This window comes from Sphaerodactylus townsendi, linkage group LG08 (genome assembly GCF_021028975.2).
Source record: "Sphaerodactylus townsendi isolate TG3544 linkage group LG08, MPM_Stown_v2.3, whole genome shotgun sequence".
NCBI classification, from domain to species: Eukaryota; Metazoa; Chordata; class Lepidosauria; order Squamata; family Sphaerodactylidae; genus Sphaerodactylus; species Sphaerodactylus townsendi.
Genome location: NC_059432.1, coordinates 31740274 through 31754743, shown reverse-complemented (window position 1 = coordinate 31754743; position 14470 = coordinate 31740274). Strand labels below are relative to the sequence as shown.

General features: G+C 46.0%; 1 protein-coding gene across 5 annotated transcripts in view; it reads left to right on the top strand.

The window, feature by feature from the left end:
• The window catches only part of PRKG1 (protein kinase cGMP-dependent 1), a 916981-nt gene that overhangs the window by 899793 nt on the left and 2718 nt on the right, over positions 1 to 14470 (top strand). For all 5 annotated transcript variants that reach the window (XM_048505459.1, XM_048505458.1, XM_048505460.1 and 2 more), the window contains 3 exons: positions 2022 to 2144; positions 2258 to 2320; positions 12108 to 12174. In XM_048505459.1, the coding sequence (XP_048361416.1) occupies positions 2022 to 2144; positions 2258 to 2320; positions 12108 to 12174 (253 nt within the window). The remainder of the gene's footprint in view (positions 1 to 2021; positions 2145 to 2257; positions 2321 to 12107; positions 12175 to 14470) is intronic.

Sequence of the window (14470 nt, the reverse complement as noted above, 5' to 3'; positions counted from 1 at the left end):
CTTCTATTCACTGAACTTACTCTGTGGGATCAGGATGCTTCAGAGAAGAACATGACCTATTAAAACAATTAATATAACAGTAGTGGTTTACCATAAGCAGCAGTTACTAAAATTGCTCCTGATTAAGGACAACTGAATATTGGCACTGCAGACATAAAAGATAAAGGAAACATTGCTGTGTACGACATTATTGCACATTCTTGTCATACCATAAAGCATGCTGTTTTTCCTATTTGTGTCATAAGCTTTAAGCACACTGAAAAGTCTTGTTCATTCGACATACAGAGATTTATCAGCATGCTTGTATATTAAGATCTACAAGATACTACACAATGTGAAGCCATCAAATGGATTCCTTTTGAAATTCACGTTTTTGAAAGTGCTTAAATGCTAGTCTCAAAATCCTCATTCAGAATTTTAGTCTGCCCCATTACTTTCAGACCCCTGGAATACTTCATCCTTTCGGATAGTATATCTGTTTGTATCCAGACACATCCATGATGTCTAAATTGCTATCTGAATAAATCTTGATACTAAAATACTAGTCTCATCCTGGGAAGATGCAAGATATTAATTGAAGTTTCATCCCAGATACATAATAATCAGAATCATGACATATGAGATAGGCAGCTATACATATCTGAATCCTTATCATCATAATGCTGTAGGAATTACAGGGTTAAGTCCGTTTACATAATTAACAGTTATAGTGATGTGAACAAAAACAGTATATATGTTACATCAAAGAAACTATAATATTCTCCATTGTCTTATAAAATTTAAATAATACACATTAATCAATCATACATGAATCTTTAAAACATTCATATACCACCTGGTCTAAAGTTACAAATATATATTATGCCAGAAAAAAGTTCAATTAAAAATAAAATTGCATTGTTAGTTTTCTGATACAGGTACAAACTCTGTAATCCTGAACTAAATCCTTCCCTTGTGAAAGCAGATGGGGAAGAGAGGAACTAATTTCTTCTGATTTTTATTTCCTGTCCTGTTTCCCATGAGGGTGGGTTTGAAGGGGCACAACTTGTTGCTGTAAGAATGTGGAGGCATCAATAATATGTCCAACAAGTCAAGCTTTACTTCCAGTTCTTTAAATCTGATCATTATTCTTGTGACTGTCTTGCTGAAGTTGACAGGAGGTTACTTTGTTGGTGTGACAGATCCCTTAGCATGATTTCTTTTGGTTGTCAGAATGCTCTTCTGGGTACTTATAAGGATGGAACTGACGTGAGTCCATACAGTACATCAAAGAGATACATTGCTATCTGTGTCCCGTACATATGGGCCAATGGTGTGTTTAGAACAGCACTTGAAACAAGAGTCAGCGAAGCTCAAAATCACTACCACTGTTTTCCTAGAATTGTTTACTCTTCTATTCCCAGAGTATATATTACACTTATGAAACCAGCAACAGTTGCAATCCTATTCTGAGTTACTCTAGTCTGAGCTAATGCAGTTACTCCAGTCTAAGCCAATGCAGCTTTACTATGATACTTTTTGTGGCTGATAATATCACAAATCATTTCATTATTGTTAAAGTTACAGTGTAGTAAATACATTCATGATTACTCATTGGGTTTGCTGGATTCACATGGTCATTTCATGGCCCTGACTGATTGTTTGGAACACAGACCTCATCCGACTAGCCTAAGCCAATGGAAGTGCTACAGAAACACAGACTGGAAAAAGTATTGCAAAGGAGTGTCTAGGGAGTTTAATTTTTTAAAGATTGTGATAGAACAGGGGTAGGGAACCTGCGGCTCTCCAGATGCTCAGGAACTACAATTCCCATCAGCCCCTACCAGCATGGCCAATTGGCCATGCTGACAGAGGCTGATGGGAATTGTAGTTCCCGAACATCTGGAGAGCCGCAGGTTCCCTACCCCTGTGATAGAATATATCTACAAAATGCACAAACTGTTTCAGCTGCCTAATTTTAGCATTTTGTGTGACATTTTTTAAAAAACAGATTTTAACTTTGGGTTTTTCTCCTCCTCCAGTCCACCTTTCTCAGGCCCAGACCCCATGAAAACCTATAATATCATATTAAGGGGGATTGACATGATCGAATTTCCAAAGAAGATTGCCAAAAATGCTGCTAACCTAATTAAAAAACTATGCAGGTAAACACTTTTAACGCTTGTCGGGTGTAGCCAAGGGAGGACACTTGCATATACTTCAACAAGGGATGAACACCGCTTCCTGACTTATTTTGTCGCTCAACCTTTTTTTTCAGGGACAACCCATCAGAAAGATTAGGGAACTTGAAAAACGGAGTCAAGGATATTCAAAAGCACAAGTAAGTATGTTCCCTAGTGGGAAAATCATAGTTGTTGTTGTTTATATGGCACCAGCAGGGAACGTAAGGAAACAAGAGGGCGCTGCCCACAGAAGCCTGCAGTTGGAAGTGATAGGGAAAAAATAAGAATTGTGAAGTGGTCAGAGGCCCCTCCTGCACAGGCAGAATAATGTACTTTCAATCCATTTTCACAATTGTTTGCAAGTGGATTTTCTATTCCGCACAGCTGCGAAGTGCAATGAAATTGCATTATTCCGCATGCGTGGAAGGGGCCAGAGTGCCAGACTAGGATCTGGGAAACCAGGTTCAAATCTCCACTGTGCAATGGAAACTTGCTAGGTGACTGTAAAGGATTCAATGGTGTTGATGAGAGGGGCAGCCGCCTGGTCTTGACTACATTCCACAGCCCGGGCGATGGGCCAGCTTCTCTGGCGGAGACCTTATCTCTGCGAGGGAGATGAGACCTCCGTTCCCATGGGAATCCGGGAGGGGGGATGGGATGAACAAGTTATAACCTGTATGTTTCTGGTGATCTTATTCCTGCCGTGCTGAGCTTTCTAAGATGTCTGAATAAGCGGTCTTTACACCAAGAGCCTTTTATTTCTGCTTCTATGGAAATTCCTTACATTGTGGCGAGAATCGCTTAATTCATCATTACTGTACAGTGGACCTCTGGTGCCTCGGCATGAGAGAGGTTGAATGTTTCTGAAGTCGCGGTAGCCCCAAAGAGCTCCGACCTTTTCCCTTCTGAATCTGGAGGAACCCGGAGAAGCGAAGTCACCAGCTGAGCTCTTTCCGTCCTCGTATCAGCGCGAGTCTTCCTTTACTCCGTTGGAGCGAGGGGCGTGGCGACCATGGGGACTTACATTGAGTCGCTTGGGGGCTGTTCTATGGATCGAGCTCTGTGGATCCGGGATATCTACCACCGCTTCCTCGTGAGATGGGATTACAAACCTCAGATGCAACCTGTCACGGAGGGAGACGGGCCTGACCACCTTTCATATGCGGCAACCCAGGAGTCCATTGAGAGCGATTCCTGGACTTCCGTGATTTCGGGTGATGCTCCCAAAAGAACCACACCGTGGCACAGCACTGGGGCCGTCGAAGACCACCGGGTGACACTTCAGGACTATACTCAGGGATTGGGAGGGGTATCTGTACCGTCTTCGATCCGGACCGATTCCCTGATCCCCAAAGAGCAGGGCTGCACCTGAGATGCCCCCGATGGAGCCACGGTAGACACGATGCCGCCTAAGCGTCCAGACTGGCGAGGGAACTGGAGAAGCCTGCTCCTCCCAGCCGGATCTGTTCCTCTCCCATCGAAAGAGAGCTGGGATGAGAGTGAAGGCGGCGACGATTCACCCGAAGATGCCCAAGAAGCATGGGCCCGTGGAATCCAGCTATGGGAAGAGGGAACGGGAACAGCTGCAGCAAGAGCGTGAAAACCTGCAGAGACCAGGGGAGCACGCTTGGGCGCTAAAGAAGTCCAACGCTTCGAGATTAGCGGGACCGTGCCAAGAGGCGCTCCAGCGGCAATATCGCGCCAGAATCTATCAAGTCCATGATAAAAGTCCTGGAACACCTTAAACGCTGAACTTACGAAAGCGTCAACATGAAAGTGTTTCAGGCCTTCTAAATTGCATAAAGTGAACTTACTGCAGCTGGTTCAACGGGACGAACTGGCTGAAATTGGAGCAGGGAGAAAGCGAAGCTTTGCATGCGCACTTTTACCAGGATGCATTGACTCGCAGTAAGGAGAGAGAGCTACTTTTGGAGAGGGAATTGAAGAAGCAACGAGACCAGGACAGCCCAAGTTGGAGTCTACGGCTATCACGTGGTACAGCCCGGCGCCAAGGAGGCAGGCTTAATGCTGCTGGAGTCCAGCCACCTTCAAAAAAGCTGACCGCCTCCACCGAACACCAGCGGCACCGGGCGCTTGATACCTCCACCGACGGTTCCAGCCCCCCCCCCCCCCCGCTGCTAAATCACGCTTCAACCCGCTCAACTCTGGCCGAAATCGCCCTGCCAGTGGCGCCAAGGGTCGCGTGGAGAGGTAAGCACAGGTCCTCCAATACCTGCCACGGATTTCGGGATGGGACCGCCTAAACTTCCCTACTTCATCTTGCAACTTCGATGCCCACATGGAGGACCATGATGATTTATACGATCCTGGTAGCGCCGAAAATACGAGGGGACTTATCGGGCTCAGTCCTGGATGGGGGGCAGCAGCCTCTACTGGTTTTGCGTCGACTCTTTTGAACCTGCAAGATGAAGATTCTCGCATCGCACCCGCGATTCCTCCCAACAGCCTTGGAGGGCTGCGCCTTCAAGATCCAGGTGCAGAAAATGAAGCTATCCCCGCACGTATCAAAACTATTCAGCAAGGCAACCGCCGTTTGCAGAATTTGCCCGTGAATTTAGATGCGTCGCGGCGTTGCCGTTCGGACTCCTCCTGAGTGGCCTGGTACGCATGAAATCTGCTAATACTTCTCGGATGCTGTCGGCGGCAAGCTGCGCGCAACTGCTGTTTAATTCGGCCCCCGCTTTATTGCTGATTGGATTGCATTGGGGATCCCAGAAGTGGCGCTGGCTTAGATGCAAGCAGATGCGTTCGGAGTCGCACGCCTCGCCGAAGCCGCCACTGCGACCCACTTCGTCCCTGAAGCCCAAGCCGCCTCTTAAGTAATCGGAGACCACTCTCCGAAGCGTCGCCCGACTGGGATTGTGTCTTTACTTCGCGGAGGTCCCGGTCATCTAGCCGTAACTGCCTGAAAAAAACAGGAAGCACAATCCACTCGCCGCTGTACCATCTGCCCGGCCACCAAGAAATCAGGGTCAGCTTCCCAACGCCTATCTAAAGCAGTCATCGAAAGCTGACCGGAGAGGGGAAGCAGCTGTTTTGCCTTTCTTCAGCCCCAATGGACATGGGTTCGAATTCAGACAGCGTGATTGAGTAGAGAGCAGCAGCCCCATTACAATCAAAGCGTTTCTGGCCAACCCTTCGCTATAGCATACTGCGATTATAGCCTCAGCCCTTGTGGATTGCTGGCTTAGGTTCTCCCCATTGTTTAATGGGGCCCAGGTGTAGTGGCGGAGTGAGCTAGGTCTAGAACCAAAGTCCCCTGGCTAAGCCCATACCTTTCACCCAAATGGACGGGCAGTCCTCGGGAAGGAAGAAAGCGAAGCGACCGGCCCAGTTCAAAACACAACCGGTTCTCTCTCAGCTCGCGCTCGAATTCATTGGGAAAAAATTAGTTTTATTCTTGGCGCCAGTGTCCAAACACTCCATATAGTTCTGGGGCATGCCATGGTTGTTGTTACATGAACCGTAATTCCTTTTGGAAAGAAAGGATCTTGGAATTCACTGACCCTCCCTGCGGGGAACACATGAATTGTGGAAAACTTCGACCTTTTTTTCCTGACACACACCCCCCCTTAGCTTCATCAGCGACAGTTCCCGATTCTACCGGCATCCCAATCGCATCAAGATCTAAGCCAAGAGTATTATTTCAGGAGCAAGAATGCGATCAGTTGCCACCCCATAGAGACACTGACTGCAAAATCGTATCGAAATACAGCCAGAGGCGAACTGCCCAAAGGTAGAATTCCACTGTGATGGAGTCCCAATGAGGAGAAGGAACTTTCGCTTCTTAGAATAAAGAACTCCAGCTTCAGCTGGTTCATCACGGCGTACTTCCACTGCAAACACCACATGCTGCTCCTGGGTATTGTTTGTAAAAAAGAAAGATGTGGTTCTAATGGGCTCTGCACAGATTACCGAGGTCTCAATGCCGAGTCTCCCCTTGTCCACAAATACCCTTTACTTGCGCTTTTAATCAAAGGACCTTTTAGACGATTGGGCAAAGGACGATCTTTACTAAGTTGGACTTGAGAGAAGCTTACTACAGGGTCAGAATTGCTTAAGTCTATGAACTCTTGACTACATTTAACACAAATTTTGGACAGTTTGAATACTTAATAAATGCCATTCGGTTGAAAGTGGGGCCTCGGAGCTTTTACGCTGAAAGCCCTTTATCAACGAAGTTCTCCATTGTGATTTATTGTACAAAGGGAGTAGTTGGTGTACTTAAGATGGCGCTTTTAATTTATTCTCTCCAAACCATGGAGGAGCATGAAGCATTAGTTCGAAGTATTGGAAGCGGCTTGCTCATCAACCACCTCTTTACCAAACTTTCCAAAGTGCTGTTTTCCACCAAAGCCTCTATTGACTATTTAAGCTATACGAATCTCCCTGAGGAGACCTACAAATGGATCCTGCTGGAAGATTGATGCGGTCCTCCAATGGTCGGGTAACCTTGACCAACCAAAAGAACTCAATCTTTTCTAGGTTTTTTGCTAATTTCTATCGTGGACTTTATACCCCAATTAAGCTGAACTGACTCTCCCTCTCACAGACCTCTTACGCACTAAGGGTAAAGATCGCACTGTCCACCGTAAGCCCGGGCCCCTTCCCTGGTCTGAAGAGATGTCATCGACAGCCTTTCAACTTTAAAGTCTGCTTTCTCTCTCTCTGCCACCGAACCTATCCTAAAAGCACCCTGACCCAGATCTCCCCGCTTGTGGTTCACGCCGGATGCCTACCTCGGACAAAAGCGGCAGGGCAGCCCTGTTGCCAGAAGAAATAAAGATGATAAGGCTGGTTCATCGCCAAGGTGCTTATTTATCAAAAGAAATTACTCCGGTGCTGAACTCAACTGGACTGTGGGGGATAGCGATGACTGCGGCCATTAAAGTAGCACTCTCCGCTTAGCGCCACTGGCTGGAGGGGGGCTAAACACCCCTTTCAAGTTTGGTCGGGATCACAAGAACTTCGGGTCAGCGCCCCTCTCCACCCCTCAAGTGTCCATGAAGCAACCGCTGGGCGGGAACTTCAAACGTAAGCCGTTGGGCGATTTTCCAGTTTTCTCGTTCTCTCTTTCACGGTCCATTTGCTTTCCCGGAAAAAAACCAATAAACTGGCTGATGCGTCACAAGGCATATACCCGGCGCCTACGAGGGGTGGAGATAGCTTACCCGGAGGGACATTCAGCGCGACTGTATTCTCTCCCTCCCACTATTCAGGGGCTGGCTATCACCCGAATCTCAGGACATCCACTCCTCCTTTCTCCGCCCATTCCCCAGCCTGGTCTCTCATCTCCCTTTCCTACGGATCTCTTGAGGAGTAAGCGGGCGACGCATCTCGGGCGGATGGAAGGCTTAATTCCCAATTGGCGTTTGGAGAATGGCGTTTGGCGGGGTCACGGTGATGCGTGGCTCCCTCCCTCCGCAAGCAGAGTTCTCGAGGCCTGCCATGATGCCCATTTCCGCTGGACATTTTAGGCTTTCTAAAACTCTGCATTTAAATTCGCCGCCGTCGGAATTCTGGTGTGGTAGCGGCCATGCTTAAGGCGACATTGAGGCGTATATTAAAAGGTTGCTTTCTGTTGTTTGTGCAGAAGCCAAAGACCGCCCCGAGGGAAAGCCCCATGGGCTGTTGGGAAACCTCTCCCGGTGTGGCCTCCCGCCCTGGGAAGTCATCTCCATGGATTTTTTATTACAGATTTGCCAGAAAGTCATGGCAACACGCACGGTCTTGTGGGTGGTGGTGGACTTATTTTTTCCTAAAACAAGCCCATTTTTATTCCATGTGCTTCGCATCCCTCGGCTCCTAAGTTGGCCTGCCTGTTCATTCAGCATATTTACCGTCTACACTACGCCCCGTTAAGGTGTGGTCTTACCGACAGCATTTGCCCCCAATTCATTTCAAAGTTCTGGAAAGCTTTTCTAGGGTTGTTGAGGGCCGCCACGGTTGCGTTGCCCCTACCACGTTCAAGTAGCTGACCGGTGAGCCGAGGAGAGAGCGAACAGAACCCTAGAGCAGTATTTACGCGCATTACACCAACTACCACCAAGACAATTGGATCGCGAGCTCATCCGCTTTATGCGAGTACGCGCTACTATAACAATCGCGGTTCCATGGTAGTGTCTAAAAAAAACCCCTTCAGAATTGTGTCTGCAGTGCGCTTCCTTCCCCACCGTTGCAGCCAACTACCTGGGCGGAAGCATTGGATCCTCCAGAGTTTCAACAATGGATTTCGCATCTCTGGCCGAGGGGTGGAAATCGGTCCAGAACTGCTTGCTTACAACAGGCTAAAGACTCCTAAAAGCTGTGTAAGCGGATAAAGCACCGCCGGATTTCAGTTTCCCTCTTCTGTGTAGAAGCTTGCAAGGTGTATTTGTTCACCAAAAATCTCGAGGAGGCGTGCATAAATTTTTCTAAACTAGGCAAAAGATTAGGTGGGACCTTTTTCAGATTACTAAAGAAGTGATTAATGATGTCACTGCCCGATTGGATTTGCCTAACTCTCTTAGTAACATTCATCCTGCAGTCTTCCATTCCAGTTTACTCAAGGAGGGGCTCCTCAAGTTTCGATGCTCTGGCACTTACGACCGAGCGGAGGCTCCCACCGACTATTATTGATGGCCACAAGACGACGTGAAATTGGCGCTTTATCCTGGACTCGCTTAATCGCCAAAGCGCTTACAATATTTAGTCTCTTGGGTGGGGTATTCACTCTGGGTATAATCAATGGGTTTATTCTCGAAAAATATTGGCGCCCAGCCTCTTATTTACCTGCTTTCCACCGCTGCTTCTTTCCGCGACAAACCTACAAGGGGGAGGGGTCTTCTTTAAGGAGGCAGAGTGTAAAGGATTCAATGGTGTTGCAGTAAATGAGAGCGAAGTGTCAGCCTGGCCTTGAGCTACATATCCTTCCAGTTCAAGCGAGTGGGCCCAGCTTCTCTGAAAGCGGAGACCTTTATCTCTGTAGGGAGATGAGACCTCCCGTTCCCCATGGGAATCGGAGGTGGGGGATGGGATGAACAGGATTATAACCTGTATGTTTCTATGGAGATCTTATTCCTAAGCCACTGCAATTTCGTGTACCGAAGAGCTTTCTAAGATGTCTGAATAAACGGTCTTTTACACCAAAGAGCCTTTTATTTCTGCTTCTATGGAATTCCTTACAGTGACTCTGGGCCAATCACACTCTCTCAACTTACATCACAGGGTTGTTGTGAGAGTAAAATGGAGGAGAGGAGAACAATGTGAACAGCTTCGGGTCCCCACTTGAGAGAAAGGAGGGGAATAACTGAAGTAAAATGAATTTTAAAAGTGCAGTAATACATAATTGGCTTTGTTTCAATGAGTAGTTTTAAAACTCTCCCTTTGTTGCCAACCTGTGAGCCAACTGCATCCTTTGTAAACCTCTTCTGTACAATCAGAGGACAGTCGATCAGGTATTTCTTTTTTGCAGTCCCCTTGGATTTTGACAGGATTTACCAGAATCCAGCAAATTAAACCAAAACCCCTATAGCATATCCCATGGTGTCTGTTGACTATCTGCACAGTGACAAGACCACCAATAGAGGATCAGGCATCAGTCAGTATAATACATCATAACTGGATGATATATGTGGTATTTGTCAAAGTGTTAGGTTTTCCTTGAAGTTTACCAGATGTAAAGACACATAATTTTTGTTCCTGTATGTTCCAAGAGTCCACATGTCAGTATTAAGTTACCTCTTCATCTTATTTCTCCATTTGTGACTTATCTGCTTTTACCTGATGAATCAACTCTGTATTCTGAAACTTCCAAATCCCAGATGAAGCCCCATATTACTTGCCACATTTCTTTGGAAATCTGTGCCTTATGCAGCCTGAGCCAGATTTTATTCTGATTCACTCAAGCACAGTTAAATTACCGTATGTGATGTGCTGCATAGGCTGAATAGGTCAGCGATAACAGCCGGCCACATGCTGAAGCTATCATCTTCCTTCCTGTTTCCTTTTGCCATGTTGTTTTTGCTCCTTGTCCATTTTTAACACCTGCAGTTATCCAGCTTTTCTGTTTTTTCCTTTCGTATTCCTCCATAGAATCCACTTCTTTTGTAAAGTGGGCCTCGTTTTAGACCACCACAGTCCGGCCACCTGACTGCCACCACTTTCCCTTCCTTTATTCCAGCCAGCTATTTTTCTATCCTTCTAGATCAGGGGTAGGGAACCTGCGGCTCTCCAGATGTTCAGGAACTACAATTCCCATCAGCCCCTACCAGCATGGCCAATTGGCCATGCTGACAGAGGCTGATGGGAATTGTAGTTCCTGAACATCTGGAGAGCCGCAGGTTCCCTACCCCTGTTCTAGATTCATCTATTTCACCTTTATGCTACTCTTCCTAGCTCAATTTTAAGCCCTCTCTGAAAGCCCACCTTATTTCCTAACTGTGGCTCTGAAAGTGGGTTGCAGGCACAGTCCTCTCTATTAGCCGTCTCTGACGGCTTGCACTGCTGTCTTTCTCTCTTCCTTCTTTCAGATTCTTGCTCCCCCCCCCCCACTTTGACAGTAATTAGGAGGAAAACAAAGCCATCTAGCAGTTAGTATTTTTACGGTATACCAGGAAGAAGGAACAGGCTGGAGAGAGGGTGGGAGCTGTTCAGCGGGACATGGGAAAACTAGAGGAGGCGAGAAAGAGGCAAGTGCAGATACCGCCTTCATCTTGATTATGCTCCCTCATCAGCCCAATCTCTTGTTCAGCCTGCTGCAGTGCCACATTGCTCCCTCCCTGCTTTGGGAGATCTCCACACTGAACCCCTCGCTGCCAACTCCTTTATCCCATCTGCCATCTTCACACATCTCCTAACCCAGGGATCTGCAACCTGCGGTTCTCCAGATGTTCATGGACTACAAAACCCATCAGCCCCTGCCAGCATGGCCAATTGGCATCCCGTCCCAGAGGCGATACCAATTGGCCATGATGGCAGGGGCTGATGGGATTTGTAGTCCATGAACATCTGGAGAGCCGCAGGTTGCAGACCCCTGTCCTAGCCCCTCCCCATGTGTCTCCACAAATTCCAGTCTGGCTCAGTTGGCAATGACAACAGAATGGTCTCTGCTGTCACTGCGTGACCTCAGGAAGCATCATGTGAATGATCCATTTGGAGGTGGGGGGAACCATTTGTTTTAAACCTTCTCCTGTGAGTGACATGTTTATGGATGGGTTTGATTGCTGTAACGTAAACCTTTTAATTTCCCTACTCATACAATTAGTACTGTGTAGGTTAAATCTTACGTTATTACAACACAGGTACTGATGGAAGTCTACTCTGGAGGTGGTTAAAGATAGTATAACGCTCATTGTTAAGCTGTTTGAACAAGCAACTGTTGAATAGCCATCATGGTAAAAGGAATGTCTTCAAGGTTTGGATGGAAAGTGGAGATGCTTTCACAGCTTGTACCACAGTTGCAAGACACTAAGGGTGATGGAGAAGAAGAGAATAGTCAAAAGCTGGGCTGTCACCTCGATATGCAGAGTCTGTGTACTTCAGAATATCCCTTTCTTGGGGTTCATAGTACATCTGGTTGGCCACTATAGAAAATGGAATGCTGGACTGTATGGGTTCCAAGGTTCACCTAGGTTGCCAGAAAACCTTGGGTCAACCTTTGATGGATTTGGACTTGTAGGTCACTGTATCAAAAAGGTTGAGAAGCACTACTTGTATGCAAATGAAATGAAACAGATGTTAAATGGATAATTGTGATACAAAAACGGTACCAGTAATTCAGGCTGGCTCTGCAAAATTCCCTTCATCATAAAAAAAGCCCCCAAATATTTATATCTGTGTCTTGAGGATTCAAAATATGTTGTTTTACTAGGCTGTCCAATTCTACTGTGATGGCCTGTGTACCATCTACCTCTATGTCTGACCTGAGTATCTTCCTGTCTCTAGGTGGTTTGAAGGCTTTAACTGGGAAGGCTTGAGAAAAGGTACATTGACACCTCCCATAGTACCAAGTGTGAGTATTCTTTTAATCCCTATATTTGTTTTACAGCCTAATTGTGACAGCAACACCAGTGAATGGGCTAAATGGCTTCGAACAGGCAGTCTGGATCAGAGTTGTACGTGTGTCTGTGTCAAGTGTTTTCTCACTGACATTGTTGTCAGCAGCATGACTGGGTTTCAATTGCTGCCCTTGACACTGAAGTCAATGACAGCACCCTGGAGCATGCATCAACACCATGCCATAGATACAGGAGCCCTGAACTGAGATGCCTCTGTAAATACTTGTTCCTTTTTACCCTTTTCCCAGGCAATGAACATTAAAACTGCCATGTGCTTCTTCTTTTGCTGCTGCGTCCTTTCTTTCACCATCATGATCTTTATTTTGTAATTATTGAACTATTTGCAGGATTTTTGCAAGCCTAAACCAGTCACTAATAATCCATTGAAAAGGCCTTTTTAGTGTCAGGCGCAGTGACTCAGTATATTAGCCACACAACTGCCAGTTCACATGCTGATGTCTGCTATTTCCAACGGTTGATCCGAGCTGATGCTGTTGTAGCACAAAAAGTTTCTTCTATGCAGTAACACCTGCACATACATTTGCAGATTAGCATGCTTGTAATACAGCTGCACTCAAAGTATTTTTCAAGTGATTGGCCTGTTCTTAATGTCATTGGTTGGAGTCCATATATTCAAGGACTGCTAATCCAGATGAACTAAAATAATCTGTTTAGGTGGCACAGCAACTGTTATACCAAACCAATTACTGCAACTTGAGGGCCAGACTACATGAAATGCCCAACAAGGGTCACAGGTGCACAACTGGACTTGCAGTCAGATCCACAATGGTGGAATTAACCTTTAAAAAATGCTTGTGCATCTGACACTTAACATGAGTTCCCCCAATGTGTATCTCACTCTACATTTGGTTATGCACCCATGACCCAATATGTTTACCTCTTGTTTGGACTTCTTGGTTTGGAGCTATAGTCACTGTGACAAAATGGGAGAAAACCATCTAAACAAACTCCAGGAAACAGCCATATGGACTAAGCCCAATTGGATTCACTAATTTCAAAGCCTTCTTTACAGACTACTAAGGAAGCCCGCTTCCTTTTGATGGTGCTCAGGGAAAGGTGCTGCAATCAAAGGTAAGATATTTTCATAAAGTGTAGGAGAAAGCCCGGAAAACACACAGCACCCCACTGTAGGAGAAAGGTTGCCACCTTTCTTCCAGCACTCACTTCAAAGGAAGTCAATCAAACCACTGCAGTGTGGCGGTGGAATGAAAGGAATGTGTCTCTGCCTTGCCTAGGCAATCTTTGTATGCTAGAATATACCAGTTTAATGGCCCTCCTGCACAGCACAGTGCTGGGAAAGTATCAATGTTACCAACTATCTAGGGTAATTTTGGCAATACTTCTTTTCACACTACTTCATTGACAGTCTGGTGCCATTTTGTTCATTATGGCCCCTTCCGCACATGCAGAACAATGCACTTTCAATACACTTTCAATGCACTTTGAAGCTGGATTTTACAGTGCGGAACAGCAAAATCCACTTTTAATCAATTGTGAAAGTGGATTGAAAGTGCATTATTCTGCATGTGCGGAAGGGGCCCATGTTGACCTTGGAGGGGAGGGAGATGAAATAGTGCAGAAAGGAGCACAATGGTAGCTTGTGAATAGCCATTAAGAAATGAACAAATGAGGTACATTCAGGGGAGTCAAAGAGGCAGTTTGTACCTCTAAAACTTGCCTTTTGCCTTTAAAAATGTTCACAAGCAATTTTTAAGCCTAGTCTTAGTAACCATATTCTGCCAGATATACAAGATGAGAGGGGGTGCTTCCCAAGAATTGGAAATGTAATTAAAAATCTTGTTGTTTGTGGTATGACTGGTCCCCATCCCCTTTGATAAGTCCCGTTTACATATGATCACCAAAGGGTCTGGGATATCAAAATGTAACAAAAAGAAGTATAAGCTTTACAACACAGTATAAGCTGAATTTTTCCAATTTACAAATAAGCTTTGCATTTCCTTTAGATTTCCTTTGTAGGACAAGTTCAGACCCCAACATGGTGTAGTGGTTAAGAACAGATAGACTCTAATCTGGAGAACTGGGTTTGATTCCTCACTCCTCCACATGAGCAGTGGGTTCTTATCTGGTGAACTGGATTGGTTTTCCTGCATTCCCACATAAAGCCTGCTGGGTGACCTTGGGCTAGTCCCAGGTCTTCAAAACTCTTTCAGCCCCATTTACCTCACAAGGTGTCTGTTGTGGGGAGAGGAAGGGAAAGGAGTGTTCAGC